The 13,868-nt window shown below is 42.7% G+C and overlaps 1 protein-coding gene across 1 annotated transcript in view; it reads right to left on the bottom strand.

The window, feature by feature from the left end:
* Positions 1 to 1,224: 1,224 nt before the first annotated feature.
* Positions 1,225 to 13,868, bottom strand: part of smg1 (SMG1 nonsense mediated mRNA decay associated PI3K related kinase) — a 138,243-nt gene continuing 125,599 nt past the window's right edge. The window contains exons 59-62 of the mRNA XM_039775332.1: positions 12,623 to 12,726; positions 10,544 to 10,720; positions 4,886 to 4,992; positions 1,225 to 4,283 (exon numbers count right to left, since the gene is read on the bottom strand). Of these exons, the coding sequence (XP_039631266.1) occupies positions 4,206 to 4,283; positions 4,886 to 4,992; positions 10,544 to 10,720; positions 12,623 to 12,726 (466 nt within the window). The 3' untranslated portion in view covers positions 1,225 to 4,205. The remainder of the gene's footprint in view (positions 4,284 to 4,885; positions 4,993 to 10,543; positions 10,721 to 12,622; positions 12,727 to 13,868) is intronic.

Genomic DNA, 13,868 nt, shown 5'->3' with positions numbered 1-13,868 from the left:
GGCCCAACAGAGCAGAGGGATTCGAACCGGCAACCTTCGATTACCAGCGCAGACCCCTCGCCTCAGAGCCTCCACTCCGCCTAAACAATCTCCCCATCACTTCCGTCTGGTCCTCATTCCCACATTCGTCTCTGTCATAGTTTTAATGCCTGATAAATGAAGGCCGCAAGCCAACCCTCCCTAAAATGAGTTAAAAAAAAAAAAAACCCCCAAACATCTCGCCCCAAAAGCGAATATTACATAGCAAACTGGACATACGGAACACAACGTAGGTAGTGACGGGAGACGATGACACCCAGAGATGAGAGCCTCTCGTTGGCAAGGACACGAGCTCAGGGTTCCCACTGAGTCTGCGTTATAGCGAATTGTATTTATTATGCACACGCGATGGCCGGTTTGTGGAAAATGGTCTAACGTGAAGCTGGTCTGCGGTACAACGAAGGTTGAAAACTGCTGCCTTACAGTTTCTCATTTTTCACAGGCTCCACCCCACTCATGAATATTGATGAGTTACCACAGAGTGGTAGCACAGCTAGCCTTGAATATTTCTAAGACAGGCTGGAATGACCAACACAGGCCTCGGCATCAAATGTTTGCAGTGCACCGCACAATGCACGGGTCTCTCTTATACGCCATTTGGTATGGGATTCATCAAAGCAGTGCCAATGTTGTGAAGCGCCATCTATTGGAATGACAAATACAGTGCATTTTATTACTACAAATGTTTGCCATGCGTCATCTTTTAGAGACATAGAAACTGGACAGGCACTTACCCTCTTATTAAGGCGGAAGAGTCTACAACCGAAAATCAATGGAAAAATTGTGTGGTGTGGCGGAGGTTTAAGATGGAAGACTAGAAAAGAGGAGTCTGATTTGTCTACAATTGAAAAAGCCCGTGTGGCATTACAGCACGTGACAATTTGGCGTTGTACTTGCTGCTTTGGTTATGTTAAACACTTTTTCCCCACTTCGTCTGTGTGTTGTGTTGCCGCTACACTCTGTGGTGTTTGTGGATGCCGTATGGGGTTTACACTCTCGCCCCCCCAATTACAACTAACCTGATTTGTGCGATTCAATACAAAAAAAACAAAAAATGAAGCAACCGGCCGACTACCCTCTGCAGCTCCTGTTACTGGAGGTTCAAGCTTCACTCAGGCGGACTCCAATTTCCTAAAAATGGTGAAAGGGAAGAAGGGGGAGGGTCAGGAAAGATGACAGCCACAGTTCAGCGTTAACAACACATTTATTGAGATTACTGAGTTTATTGAGATTTAAAGAAAAGAAAAAAGAAAAAATATACAACACATCTATAAAAAAAACAAACAAAAAAAAAAAGCCAGTTTTCCTACAAGATTTCTACGTGTTTATATATGCAGCAGCTAATCTGGTCGATATTCAAATTATGCTACAAATATTGGTGAGATTATATATGCATTTACACAGGAGGTGACAAATTTGCTCTACCTAAAAGCCAAGGGGCTTCTGATCAATTCACAAGTCCGTCACCGACCGGCTTGCCACATTTGCAAATCGTACTCTTTACATCGATGCATTTACACACTCTGGATTATCGTCTTTCAAATAAGCATCTTCACCGAAACAACATTTGTAATAAACCTAAAACATTCCACTTAACTCTACCCCCTTTAATTGATACCCACTCCCAACACTGCTTACCAAGCAGTCATCAATGAGAGAAAACTGCACACCAGCCAAATGGACCCCCCTTTATCAAGAAGAGCTCCAGTATCCCCGTCTTCACCGCCGTTCCTGCAGTCTTGCCAGAGTAGCTGGGGGGCTCTGCAGGTCCCCCAAAAAAAAAAAAAGTCTTTTGCTTCTTCAATTTCCTGTGCCAAAGGCCGCTGCCATCTTTGTTTCGCTAGAAGAAATGTGCGCCAGAGAATGGAGACAACAGGCATCCAAAAAGCTTAAAAAAAAAAACTAGGGAGGACAGGGAGAAGAAGAGAGAGGACATCTGCTCAAGTCACTTACAGAGAACCCAATTTCTTTGCTCGTTTCCGAGTGGTCATAAAAAAAAAAAAGCCGGCGTTTCATAAAACCAAACACAATGCCAGACATGGCTGACCAACTGTCTCAGTTTCTACTCAGCAAAGTAAAGCGTGTCGTTTATTAACAAAGGAACACAATTCTGTGAAAGGTGCTCTGGGCCGCTCCCGTACGGTACGGGTATAGTCGGGTTTGACGAGTAAAGCCTTGCACTGGCGTCCTTTGTTAAAATGCGGGCACACGCCCAACAGCTCAGCCTGTGAACACTCATTCTCTAAACTCTGGTCAGGCTTCTTTATGGTGGCCATTCCAGTCCAACTCTCCTTTTTTATGTTCTATCAAGTGAAACATTGCTCTGTTTCAGTTTCAGGCCCTTCACCTGTTCACACTACCCCAAGCAAACCCCCCTGCCACTGGTGCCATCCATTTTTAGGCTCTCTGCACACTCACCACCCACCCAACACCACTCCCTTCCTTTGGTTTGTATATTTCTATCAATATTCTGAGCTGTCAATCTGTCACGACAGGTGCACGGTGTGAATATTCCATCACTTTCAAACAATTCATCTTTATTTGTTGTAAACTGGGACCACAGCCAGTTGACCAGTCACAAGTACTGTATGATGCCATTTAAAGTGACACTCACTGGTTTTCGTCCGTTTTCCTCACACATACGGGGATAATCTTTGATCCACCCTCACTTCAAATGAGTTACAATCAGGTGTGAACACTCCAAGGGGTTGGTGACACACTCGCTGCTCAACCATCTCAGGTCTCGCCATTCCCCTCAAGACCCCCGCTTGTAGCTGGCCTCCATTGCCCGACTATCCAAACACCACAAACTCAAACATGGCCACCATCCACTGAGCAGGGAAATAAAGAGATGGGATGGGGGACAGCAGCACCCCAAACCCGAGAGCCTTTTGTATCAAGCTTGACATAAAGACGCTGCCACGTGCAACCCTGCATGCAAAGGAACTGGTATGGATGTGGAAAAATAGAACATAGGCCTCCTGTATCACATATAGCAAGGAACTGTGCCAACACCAGTAATCGTGCCATTATATCCCCCCCCCGGTTAAACAAAATGAGATTAAATTCTTGCTCTTGACAAGAGATGGGTGGGCTGGGAGAAAAAGAGCGAGACAGGATGAATGGCGGAGGTCGACCCGAACCGGCACTGCCTCCTCATTCTTCTCTTTTTCATCCTTCCCATCTGCCACTTGTATTTTAGATGAGCTTAATGCTAGCAAGTCAGACATCCAAAAGAAGAGCGTCATCACCAAACATTTATTTTATTTCTAACCACTTACTGTTGCAAAAAAATAGTTTTTGGTTCTTAAACTCTATATATATATATATATTTTTTTTTTGTTTTTTTAAAAAAAGAACAGAACATCTAACTCCCTTTTAAGAAAACTGAAGGCGGAAAAAATTAAAACCATGAGGGAAAAAAAAAAAGAAAGGTTAAAGATGAACGCACCACACCAATGCCAGTTTGTGGGCTGCGCCTCAATATCTCTGCGCAGTTGTCACCTGCCAAAGCTCCACCCCCCTTTTCTCCCTCCCCAACACACCCATATAGTTGAGTCCCGCAGTCTCCAAATTTTCTGCCCAACCTTTTCGCTTCCCACTAAGGCCAGAGACTTCAAAAGAAGGCGTCCTTCTCTTGCGTTTTTTTCCGTCCCTTTACGCTGTCCCTGGTGCCATTTCTAGGAAGCGTGCAAGGTTTCCGATGGATGCCGAGACCCCCATTTTTCTGCGACTCAAAAGAGTGGGAGGGTAAAACAAAGAGAGGGCTCGTGTGAAATCCCCTGTTTCTGCAAAATCTCTGCAACTGAACCCTACGGCCCATTCTTGGAGTTCAGAGGAGACTTGATTTTTATTTCCTTTTTTTTTTTTTTATTTGTTATAGGGTGTTCAGGCTGGAGCCTGTGTTTACCCCACCTTATCACACTCCCACGCCCCTTTAAGGAGTGGGGTGCAGATCCAGTCGTTTTGTTAGCCGGATCGCCGGGTGCAGCCGTGCTTATGGGATCCAGTGTGGGTGTCACCCCCTTTCCCCCCAAAGGAGGAGGATCGCTTGCCCCCTCCACGCTGCGCTCTCTGCTGCTTCTGTGGCTCGTGTGCCTCAGACTGAGTGGATTCTGCTGGATTTTCTGCCCTCGCTGGACCAGAGAGATCTGTCAGTTTCCCATTCACACCCATGCTGTCCAGCCTTCATACAGCTGAGCCAAGTTATCCAGATTGGTAGCCTCCTTAATGACATAATCCACCTTGAAACAAAGAAACAAACACAAAAGAGAGGGATTTAAGAAAAAGAAAACAGACATTATATACAACCTAATCAATCAAACAACAGCAAGGAAAAGGTGGCGGAGGGATAAAACACCTGCCACTTCAGGAAATAAGGGGGGTTGAGAGAGCAATCTTTGTGAACCCGGATGTTATTTAGGAACCACAAACACACCAGTGGCACATGAAATGGAATACCCAGAAGGAATCCAGTCTGGAATACGCTAATACCTTATAGGACAGACAGGGGGCAGGCTATAATTGTGATCAAGGTGCCAAGGATGGCGGCACACCCTATGGTTACACAGAGTATGCCAGGGTTCACATCACTGGCACTCGCTCCATTGGTGTCACCTCGCGCTGCACAGTACTCTGTGAGGTGTTTTCATGTCCCTAGAGAGGTCACATTCTCCTCATGTCTGCATGGGTTTTACTAAAGGTAGTCCTGAACTGGATTAAAGGTCAAAACTTTTGTTAGGTGAATAATTGCTTTAAAGTATTACTTTGTAAAGGGTTTGCCTTGCATAACCAGATATTAAGGGAAAATAACTTACTAGATTAAGGAGGAGTCCCCGTCACCTACCTGCTCAGCCACACTCATCCGTCTGTTAGGATCCACATCTCTCCCCTCCAGCTTCGCTTTCACTCGTTTCCACACACTCACTGCATAAGAGTTCCTTTCCTGGACAGCTGTGGAGAGGAAAAAAAAATATATAAAATGTCCAGTAAGGAAACAAATCAAGACATGGGGTGTACCTTGGAGGAGAAAAACAGGAAAAAAAAAAAAGATGGAGGAGCATTTCAACGATTCAGACTTTTGACACTGTGGGAATTACTTAGAGAGCGGTGGTATAGAAAAATATATTAAAAGCATATTCTTAACATTGGTGATTTGCATAAAAATACGAGATGAGACAAAAATAACCGGATTGTTAAAAAATATATATATATATATATATATATATATATATATATATATATATATATATATATATATGTATATATATATATATATACACACACACACACACACACACTAGCCATGTGCGCCCATCTACGTTGCACGTGTTAAAGTTGTCTGTGAAGGGCTCCCTGTTTAAACGCTGCTGCCAATTGTGAACTGGGCCCTTCGTCGCACAGCATTATGATTTTTATAAGGGAAACAAAATTACAAAAGAAAACCTTTGGACATTGATTCGATAGGAACGGCCTACTCGGAATCACTGTCCGAATCGTAATTATGTGGTGGTGTAGGAGCATTTCTGCTTCTGTCCGTTCACAGTCCGTCTTGTTTTCACGACGCTATCGTTTCCTCTCACGGTGTCTTCTCAGCCTTTCTCCAATCTCGCAGGTTGCTTTGTGGCAATCCAAAGAGTAAGGCAATATACACGGAGCAATGGTTATAAAAGGGGGACACATAGGTATCCAGGCTCTTTAAAGCATAAATAGGGATCACTTCACTGACATGTGAGCAAGCCACGGTACAACTGTGAGACGCGCAACACTCGCTGGCTACAACGTAACAATAATAATATCGGGAACGTGCCGTTATGTTGTCATTCATTTTACCACTGTCTGTCTTTCATTCATATGTTACATAGGCATGTACCTTTTATCTTCGGCAATCTCATTCTCTAAGCAGGCCTCAGGAGCTCACCAGCGTAATACTGTCTACCACACCTTTCATTATTCCGGCACATTGTTGACATCCGTGAGTAACAACGTACTAAACTGGAAGGTGGTCTGTCTACGCATGCGTGGAATTCACGGACAAACAAAGATCAAGATCTAAATGAAGATCTCTTTAGTTAATTTAAAGCACAACCATTTGTTTAGTTTGTATGTCTGAGTTTTGAGGTGTGACTGGCGTACTGCAGTCTTCAGTAGTATAAGCCTGGAGAAGATTCTTAATGCAGTGCCTATGTTTTAGCTGTCTCTCTACTGCCATCTATTGCTGCTTCTTCTAATTCATTTGTGGACAAACAAAGATCAAGATCCAAATGAAGATTATATCTATACCCCTATCTATCTATATATATATATATATATATATATATATATCTATCTATCTCTATCTACCTATATCTATATATTTATTGCTGAATTCCAGCATTCTAAATATTGTCACCTTCTCTGTACTCCCCCTCCCGTCTCTACACCCACCGCTCCCTGCGTATCTTCCAAAGATTGAAACAGAGCTGGAAGTCGTCTTGCTTGAGGCTCTTCAACAGGCTTGCCATTTCTGTCTTCACTTCATCCATTGAAGAAAAATGTGTCCCCTTCAAGTCACTTTTGATTTTCGGGAACAAGTAAAAAATCCCAGGGAGCTAAACTGGACAAATAAGGAGGATTATTGAGAGGGGACAGGAATGTTTTTCTCGGTCAAAAACCCCTTTATGGAAAAAGAGAAAATGTGCGAGAAATTTGATGTTGATTCGCTTTTCGATTTTTTTTTTTTTCACCTGACATTATCGCGGCAAGTCGTGTAGTGATTGTTGTGCAAATACTGACTTTCACAGGATGTGCCTAGCCCGTCAGTGGTTTAAGAAGACGCGCGTGTAGGAGGGGATAGAGTTCTATGATTCACGTCCGGCCGACCTCCAGTTTTGTGTCTCGCCTCGTAGAAGTGTATTCTTAAAGCTGATTATATTTAAAGAGAAGCCTAAAGCACGTACGAGAACAAGTACTATATATTATGATGCACATTAGCATAGTAAGGGTTAAACCATAAAAAGCCCTTGCTATTTTATTATTTTTCTCTTTGCAGCTGCTAAACTTAAACTTCAGTCAAGGGCATTGTGTACTTTTAGAAGGCTCAACAGGCCAGCCATTGAGGCTTTGGCCATGAGACAAAAACCAGATTCCATTTGCAGCGGCTGGGCCTCTGCCTCCCTGTCAAGTCAAGGAAAATGCAGCTTATACGAGTTTTTGTTTTAGGGGCCCAGCTGCCCCAACCTCTAGCCCAATATCTAATGTGTGGGAGGTTCTACCCAATTCTGACTTACTGGTGGGAATCAATTGATAAATAAGTTCTGGGTACCTGCACAGGGTATGGAATATTGATGGCAGTTTCAATCAGGTGGACATTGGGTAATGATGGGAGGAGCCAGAAGGAAGACGGTACTTTGCATAAGTCATCAGAATTGTAATAAATGTAAGCTTGCTGAATTTGCTAATTGCTCATTTCTTTTGATTTGGGGCCGTGTGCGCGTCACACAATAAAATTGGATTTTGCTCCTATCCTGAAACTCCCACATGCCATCTTTGAGCAGCGTGTTTCTGCCACAACTGTAGCAAGGCAGGACACTGGACACTCCAGAAGTTTTGTATTTAGTGAGTGGTATCATCTATTCTTGCATTATGGTTTGTAATTAGTACTTTGAATTTCCCTGGGGCCTCCTCTCGGTTGGACGTGCCTGGAACACCTCACCTGCAAGGTGTCCCGATCAGATGCCTGAGCCACCTCATCTGACTCCTCTCGATGTGGAGGAGTAGCAGCTCTACTCTGCTTGATCAGCCCAACTTTGGCGGTCCCTTAAAGATAGGGTGAGGAGCTCAATCTCTATTGCTCCACTATGGCAATCAGCAGTAATTCTCCATCGGGGGAGGGGCAAACGATGAGGACTGGCATTGATCTCCAAGAGGGCAACTGAAGGTCTTCATGGAATGGGGTCTTGAAAACACTGAGAAGAGCAAGATTGGGTCGCAAGAAAGGGGGAACAAAAAAAGGGAGTGGTGTCCCTTCGACTTTCTCGTATACTCAGATATGGGGATGGATATTTGTAGAGTAAACCACAAGACAAGGATTCTGTTTTTATATTATGTACATTAAAGAACCATCAACAACAAATCAAATCAAATTAATAACAGTAAATCAGACTCTGCAGCTGCATGAATAAATATCTACCAGTTTCAGTGAACGGAAGTAGCTGAAAAGTTAATAGAAATCTACATTTTGTACCCAATTCTTGTATGCAAAATGTGGTTGACCGAAAGTTAAAGCGTCCTCAAGTTATCATTTTACACACAAACGAAATTCCAAAAACGGTATTTTCAGACTCAGATTCATCAAAATCTAATATTTCAACGATTCTATTACTTTCCCTATACTTTGTATATGAGAAGTAAAACATTTAAGAAACCCTGACATAAGAAAATAAAGAGAAAATGATGGGGAGAGAGGGGGGAAGAAGTCGTGTCAACCCAAAATTTTTTGTTTGTAGTACTTTTAATTTAATTTTTTATTAAACCAATCTCTCCAGTGCAAAACAGCACACTTAGTGGCGTTTAAGTGTTAAACTCAAACAAGGAGGGACATTATATCCTTAAATTTTTGTTTTTTTTTTCCTTTGCATATATTCTTTGTGACCGAGGCCTGGTCCACCTTAACACAAATACATCTGAAGATGCAGTTCTCGTTTGAAACGTCTTCCATCCAAACCAGCATTTTCTCGTCTTTTCTATGAGGTTTATCCACTCTGAAATGGCAAAAATGTGTAAATCATTCTTACTGGGAATGGGCAGGTATTATCAGGACAAGAGTGCTGCCTGTTTATGGAGCAATTCTGAAGTGGAGAAGAAACAAAAACTTCTTTGTGCAGACTGACAATGAAGTACAAGTGCTTTTAAAGATAGCAAACAAGTATATAAGAGAGTCATGGCCTTGAAAAAGGGAGGCTGGGAGTCGTGCCAAGATAAATACATTGAAATATTTGAGCGCTTCAATTCAAGGTGAGTACCCATTGGCTGATGCAGAGATTAGGAAAGGACAATCCGCACACTGAAGAAGAATTCACAGGTGACACAGCTGAAGACTGTGCCTGATCACTTGACAAATATAAAGCAGCATTTTCACCATTCACATTGCTATTCAACACCCGGTGTTGTCACGTTTACACACTTCTCGATCATTGAAAACATGCGGCCAAAACAAATTTAAAAAAAAATGATGATTTGATCTGTGTTAAGTGTCGATGTTTGAGGCCCACAAAGCAGACATTAAAACTTGTGTGTGAAGATGCGTCTAGAACCTGAATGAAGTCCACCTGTGGTAATCTGAATTGATTGGACATCATTTAGAAAAGCACATGTGGACCTGCTGTGCATAGAAGGTGCCACAATTCACACAGTATACCAGGACAAAAATCAAGCCATGAAGTCCAAGGAAACTCTCTGTAGACCCCCTAGGTGAGGAATAGGTCAAGGCAAGGGTGCGACATTGTTTCTAAACCTTTTTGTGTGTTTTCCCAGAAGCACAGTGGCCTCAATAATTGTGAAATGGAAGACTGGAACTACCAGGACTCATCCTAGAGTTGGCCATTATGTCAAACTGAGCAACTGGGCAAACAAAGAGCAAACAGCCAAGACAATACTGAAGTGAGTTTGGGTCAAGTCTCGAGTGTCCCAGCTAAATCCCAGACTTGAACCCTGGACAACCTGTGTGGAAACACCCTGTAGGTGTCCGTTCACAGACATCCCACCCAATCTAATGGAGCTTCAGAAGATCTGCCATGAAGAATGGGATCAACTGCACAAATCCAGATGTGCAAAGCTTATAGAGACTTACCAAGATGAATGAAAGCTGGAATTTGTGCTGAAGAAGGGGCTTCTACAAAAGCACTGAATGAAGTGTCTGGCTACTTCTATGAAGTAGAGATTTCAGTTTTTGATTTTTCATAAACTTGCAAACCTTTCCTAAAATGTTTGCATGTCATCATTATGGATTACTGAGTGTAGACGAAGGGGCAAAAATAAATGGCAACTTATCCAATTAAAATGAATGTAAAACAAAGTGTGCAGGAAGTGAAGGGGTCTGAAGACTTTCTACAACCACTTGCCTTGTGGAGACCAGACAGGAGTCTGGAGGGTTGGTTTAATGTCCACTTACTAGTGTGTTGTGCAATGTTAGACGAGAAAAGACTGCTGATGCCTTGGAGTTAGCATTTGACTTCAAACATGCCATAATATCTGTAAAGGTGCACAGCATTCAGGGTATATGAGAAACAACTCCAAACTAGCTTCAGACAAAGAACAAGTAATAAAAGAGCAATGGACACAAGAAAGAACGTCTCAACAGACTTACAGAACAGCACGCCCTCCGATATGCGGAATATGGCAAAACTACTGTCATTCAGCCGTTATTGCACAATTTAAACTAGAGCCTTGTGTTACTGGGAAACCATTCACTGAGGATGGCCACACCGTAGACAGACTTTCAAAGAATAGACGTAAAATTGCATACCTCTACCCGTTTTGGGGTCCCGCACTGCCCTCTTAGGGCTAGGGGCCAGTCCTTTGCTGGTAAGAGCCAGGGTGCTCGGAGGAGTGTCTGCCGAGGTCCCCACATTACGTGGGAGCAGCTTGCGGGAGTTCTGAGACATGTTGTCCGTCTGGGTCTTTTGTGCATTGCAGCGCACCGCTGAAGAGGAGAAAGAAAAAAAGAGCATGAAGAAAATCAGCAACAAAGTGAGGGTATGAGACCGAGGGACAGACGGACGGACATATAGATGTGAAAGGCACTATATAATAGAATGATAGGAAAGGCACTGTATAATAGACAGATGTGAAAGGCACTATATAACAGACAGACAGAAATGAAAGGCACTATATAATAGACAGATGTGAAAGGCACTATATAATAGATCGATAGGAAAGGCACAGTATAATAAAGCGAAAGGCACTATATAACTGATAGACAGATGTGAAAGGCACAGTATAATAAATAGAAAGGAAAGCCACTGTATAACAGATAGACAGATATGAAAGGCACTATATAACTGACAGATGGAGACAGATATGAAAGGGACTGTATGATAGTATTTTTCTGAAGTAGAAAGGGAAGGTCTACAGGACGGTAGTGAGACCAGCTATATTATATGGGTTGGTGACGGTGACACAGGAGACAGAGCTGGAGGTGGCAGAGTTAAAGATGCGAAGATTTGCATTGGGTGTGACGAGGATGGACAGGATTAGAAATGAGGACATTAGAGGGTCAGCTCAGGTTGGAAGGTTGGGAGACAAAGTCAGAGAGGCGAGATTACGTTGGTTTGGACCTGAGCAGGGGAGAGATGCTGGGGATATTAGGAGAAGGGTGCTAAGGATAAAGCTGTCAGGTAAGGGGAAAAGAAGGCGGCCTAAGAGAAGGTTTATGGATGTGGTGAGAGAGGACATGTAGGTGCTGGGTGTGTCAGAGCAGAATGAGGAGGACAGGAAAAGATGGAACAATGTGATACACATTGCAGCTGAAAGAAGAAGAAATTTTGCTTTTACAGAAGTTCAGAAATAATAAAATATTAGAACAACCACCCACCAACCCATCTCACACACACACAAAACAACTACCAAAAAAATGACATGGTCCAAGCACATTCTAGTCAGCCTAGCGTGCAAGAGCTTCAAGTGCACCCAGGTGGGGGGGAAATATCATGAAGACAAGCAGAAACTCTCTTGCCTTAAATGGCAGTTGACCCACATCTCCTAAAGTGCTTTGGCATGGCAAGTCGAAGACTCGTTCTGCACTTCTCGAGCTGTAACCTGCACAGCAGGTTTCTAACAGAAGTGATGAGTTATTTATAACAAAACACTCAAAAATGAAACATTTGTATATTCTTTGTGTAGTCTGGAATGCCCAAGTGTGCCAGACCCAGCAGGAGACTGCAGTTCTGCAAGAGCTGAATCATACCCTGCTTTTCATAAATCTCTAAAGCATTTCTGCCTGTCTGGTATATTTGTATTTTGCTGTTTTTAAGTTTGATCAATTGCCAATACTGATGTGTAGCACTGTGAGCTAAATGCCCATGAATAAAGATGCAGAAATAAAAAGTAATACTAAAAATTTAACTCGAACTTACATAAGCATACATGAAAGAGACACGGTGGTCATTACAATCAGGTGCACAGAGGACAGTGAAATTCTTACTCGATTTGAATCCCAACCCTAAGTCTGGATGTCTGTCTGTGCAGGTTTTGCTTAGAATATTCTGGTTTTCCATTCACATCCCATTGTGTTAGGTTAGATGGCGCTGTGGTTTGTGGTCTGTGATGGACTGACTGATTTTATGATCGATTTTTCAGGTTTCAAGACCCGACTTATATGCGAGTATATATAGTAACCAACATTTTCACTGCTCTGATGGGATCTCAGTCTATGGCAGGATTGCCTAAACACACCCATTTAACATTTTGTTCTGCTGCTGTTTTTCAGGTGTATTAGTAAAGTGCTTTCTGAATTAACCTCATAAAAGGATTTGGGGGTGATGTCTTTTTCTGCAAATCCATGCTCAAGTGTTATGCCCTCTGGAAGGCGGACATGTGGTCTTACCTGCCGCAAAACTGGTCTGCAACCCCAAGGATGTAGGGCTGCTGCATTCCCCTGCTCTCTCTGTAACAAGTGGAGATGCAAAGCCGACGAGCCCATTATAGATCCTGCAAAGCAAAACTGGCAGTATTAGTGGCTGCAAGATGGCACGGGTCGTCCACTTGCACGTAAGCACAAACACCTCACACTTTTGTCAAGGACAGTCAATATAACTTTAGAAAGCGTGATTATATCAATAACACCAAACAATTTTGGGTGCATCTTAATACAGCATGGCCTGCTGATCACAAACTTCTTTAAAATGTTCCTACCATGTACCATTTTACTGCAGTTGCTAATTTTAGGGATTTGCTCTCATATTTAAAGCACATATAAACAGTACAGCAACTACAACTGGAACATCAATAGTGAAATAAAAGTCATGGCAGTACTGAGAATGGGACAGCTAAAATAAAGAATCTCATTACATTGTGAGGAGATATTTTGCCTCCTCTACACATAAAACGTGGACAGTTTGTGTACGCAATGAACAAGGAAGGTGAAGGATTTTGATATCTGAGACACAAGTAACCGATGCCAATATTAAAGAGGCATTTTTGTTGGCCAACAGAGATTCCAATGACAAGCGGTTAGAAAAACTATCAGTGAGGCCAGAGGAGCTCACATGGAAGGCGTTCAAGGACATGGCTGAGAATTTTCTTGGCAGCTACTGAGTAATTAACGGTGTCCCGCTGGTCAAGAACATGCATCAAGCATACCAAACTATGAAGTGCAACCTGATACTAAAGATCAAATTTCCACCTTCACACTTGGATGTCTTCCCTGCTAATCTTGGTGGAGCCAGTAACAAACACAGTGAAAGGTTTTACCAGGACAGTGAAATGACAGACAAGCAGGGCAAGTGGAATCCATCAATGCTGGCCGCCTATTGTTGGACACTGAAACAAGAAGCATCACACGCAGAGAACAAACTAAAATGGGCAACAAGACATTTAAAGCTCAGTCTAACTAATGCAACGTGCTAACAACATTAAGTGATACGCCGTGCTCAATGGACTCAAATTTTACGTTTCTCCAAATTCCTAGGTGACACAGTCAATCTGAAAATACTTTTGTATTTCAGCTTCAAGTGCTCTATTCTGATTACCAAAAATTTATCAGAAAGTAAAACTTTTGAAGTGTCCAGCTGCAGTGAGGACAGTTTTAGGCATCGGACAGATCTGAGCACTTCAGACACTATGAGGTCCAT

This window comes from Polypterus senegalus, chromosome 13 (assembly GCF_016835505.1).
Source record: "Polypterus senegalus isolate Bchr_013 chromosome 13, ASM1683550v1, whole genome shotgun sequence".
In the NCBI taxonomy this organism is placed as follows: Eukaryota; Metazoa; Chordata; class Cladistia; order Polypteriformes; family Polypteridae; genus Polypterus; species Polypterus senegalus.
This window is presented reverse-complemented; position numbering and strand designations above follow the sequence as displayed.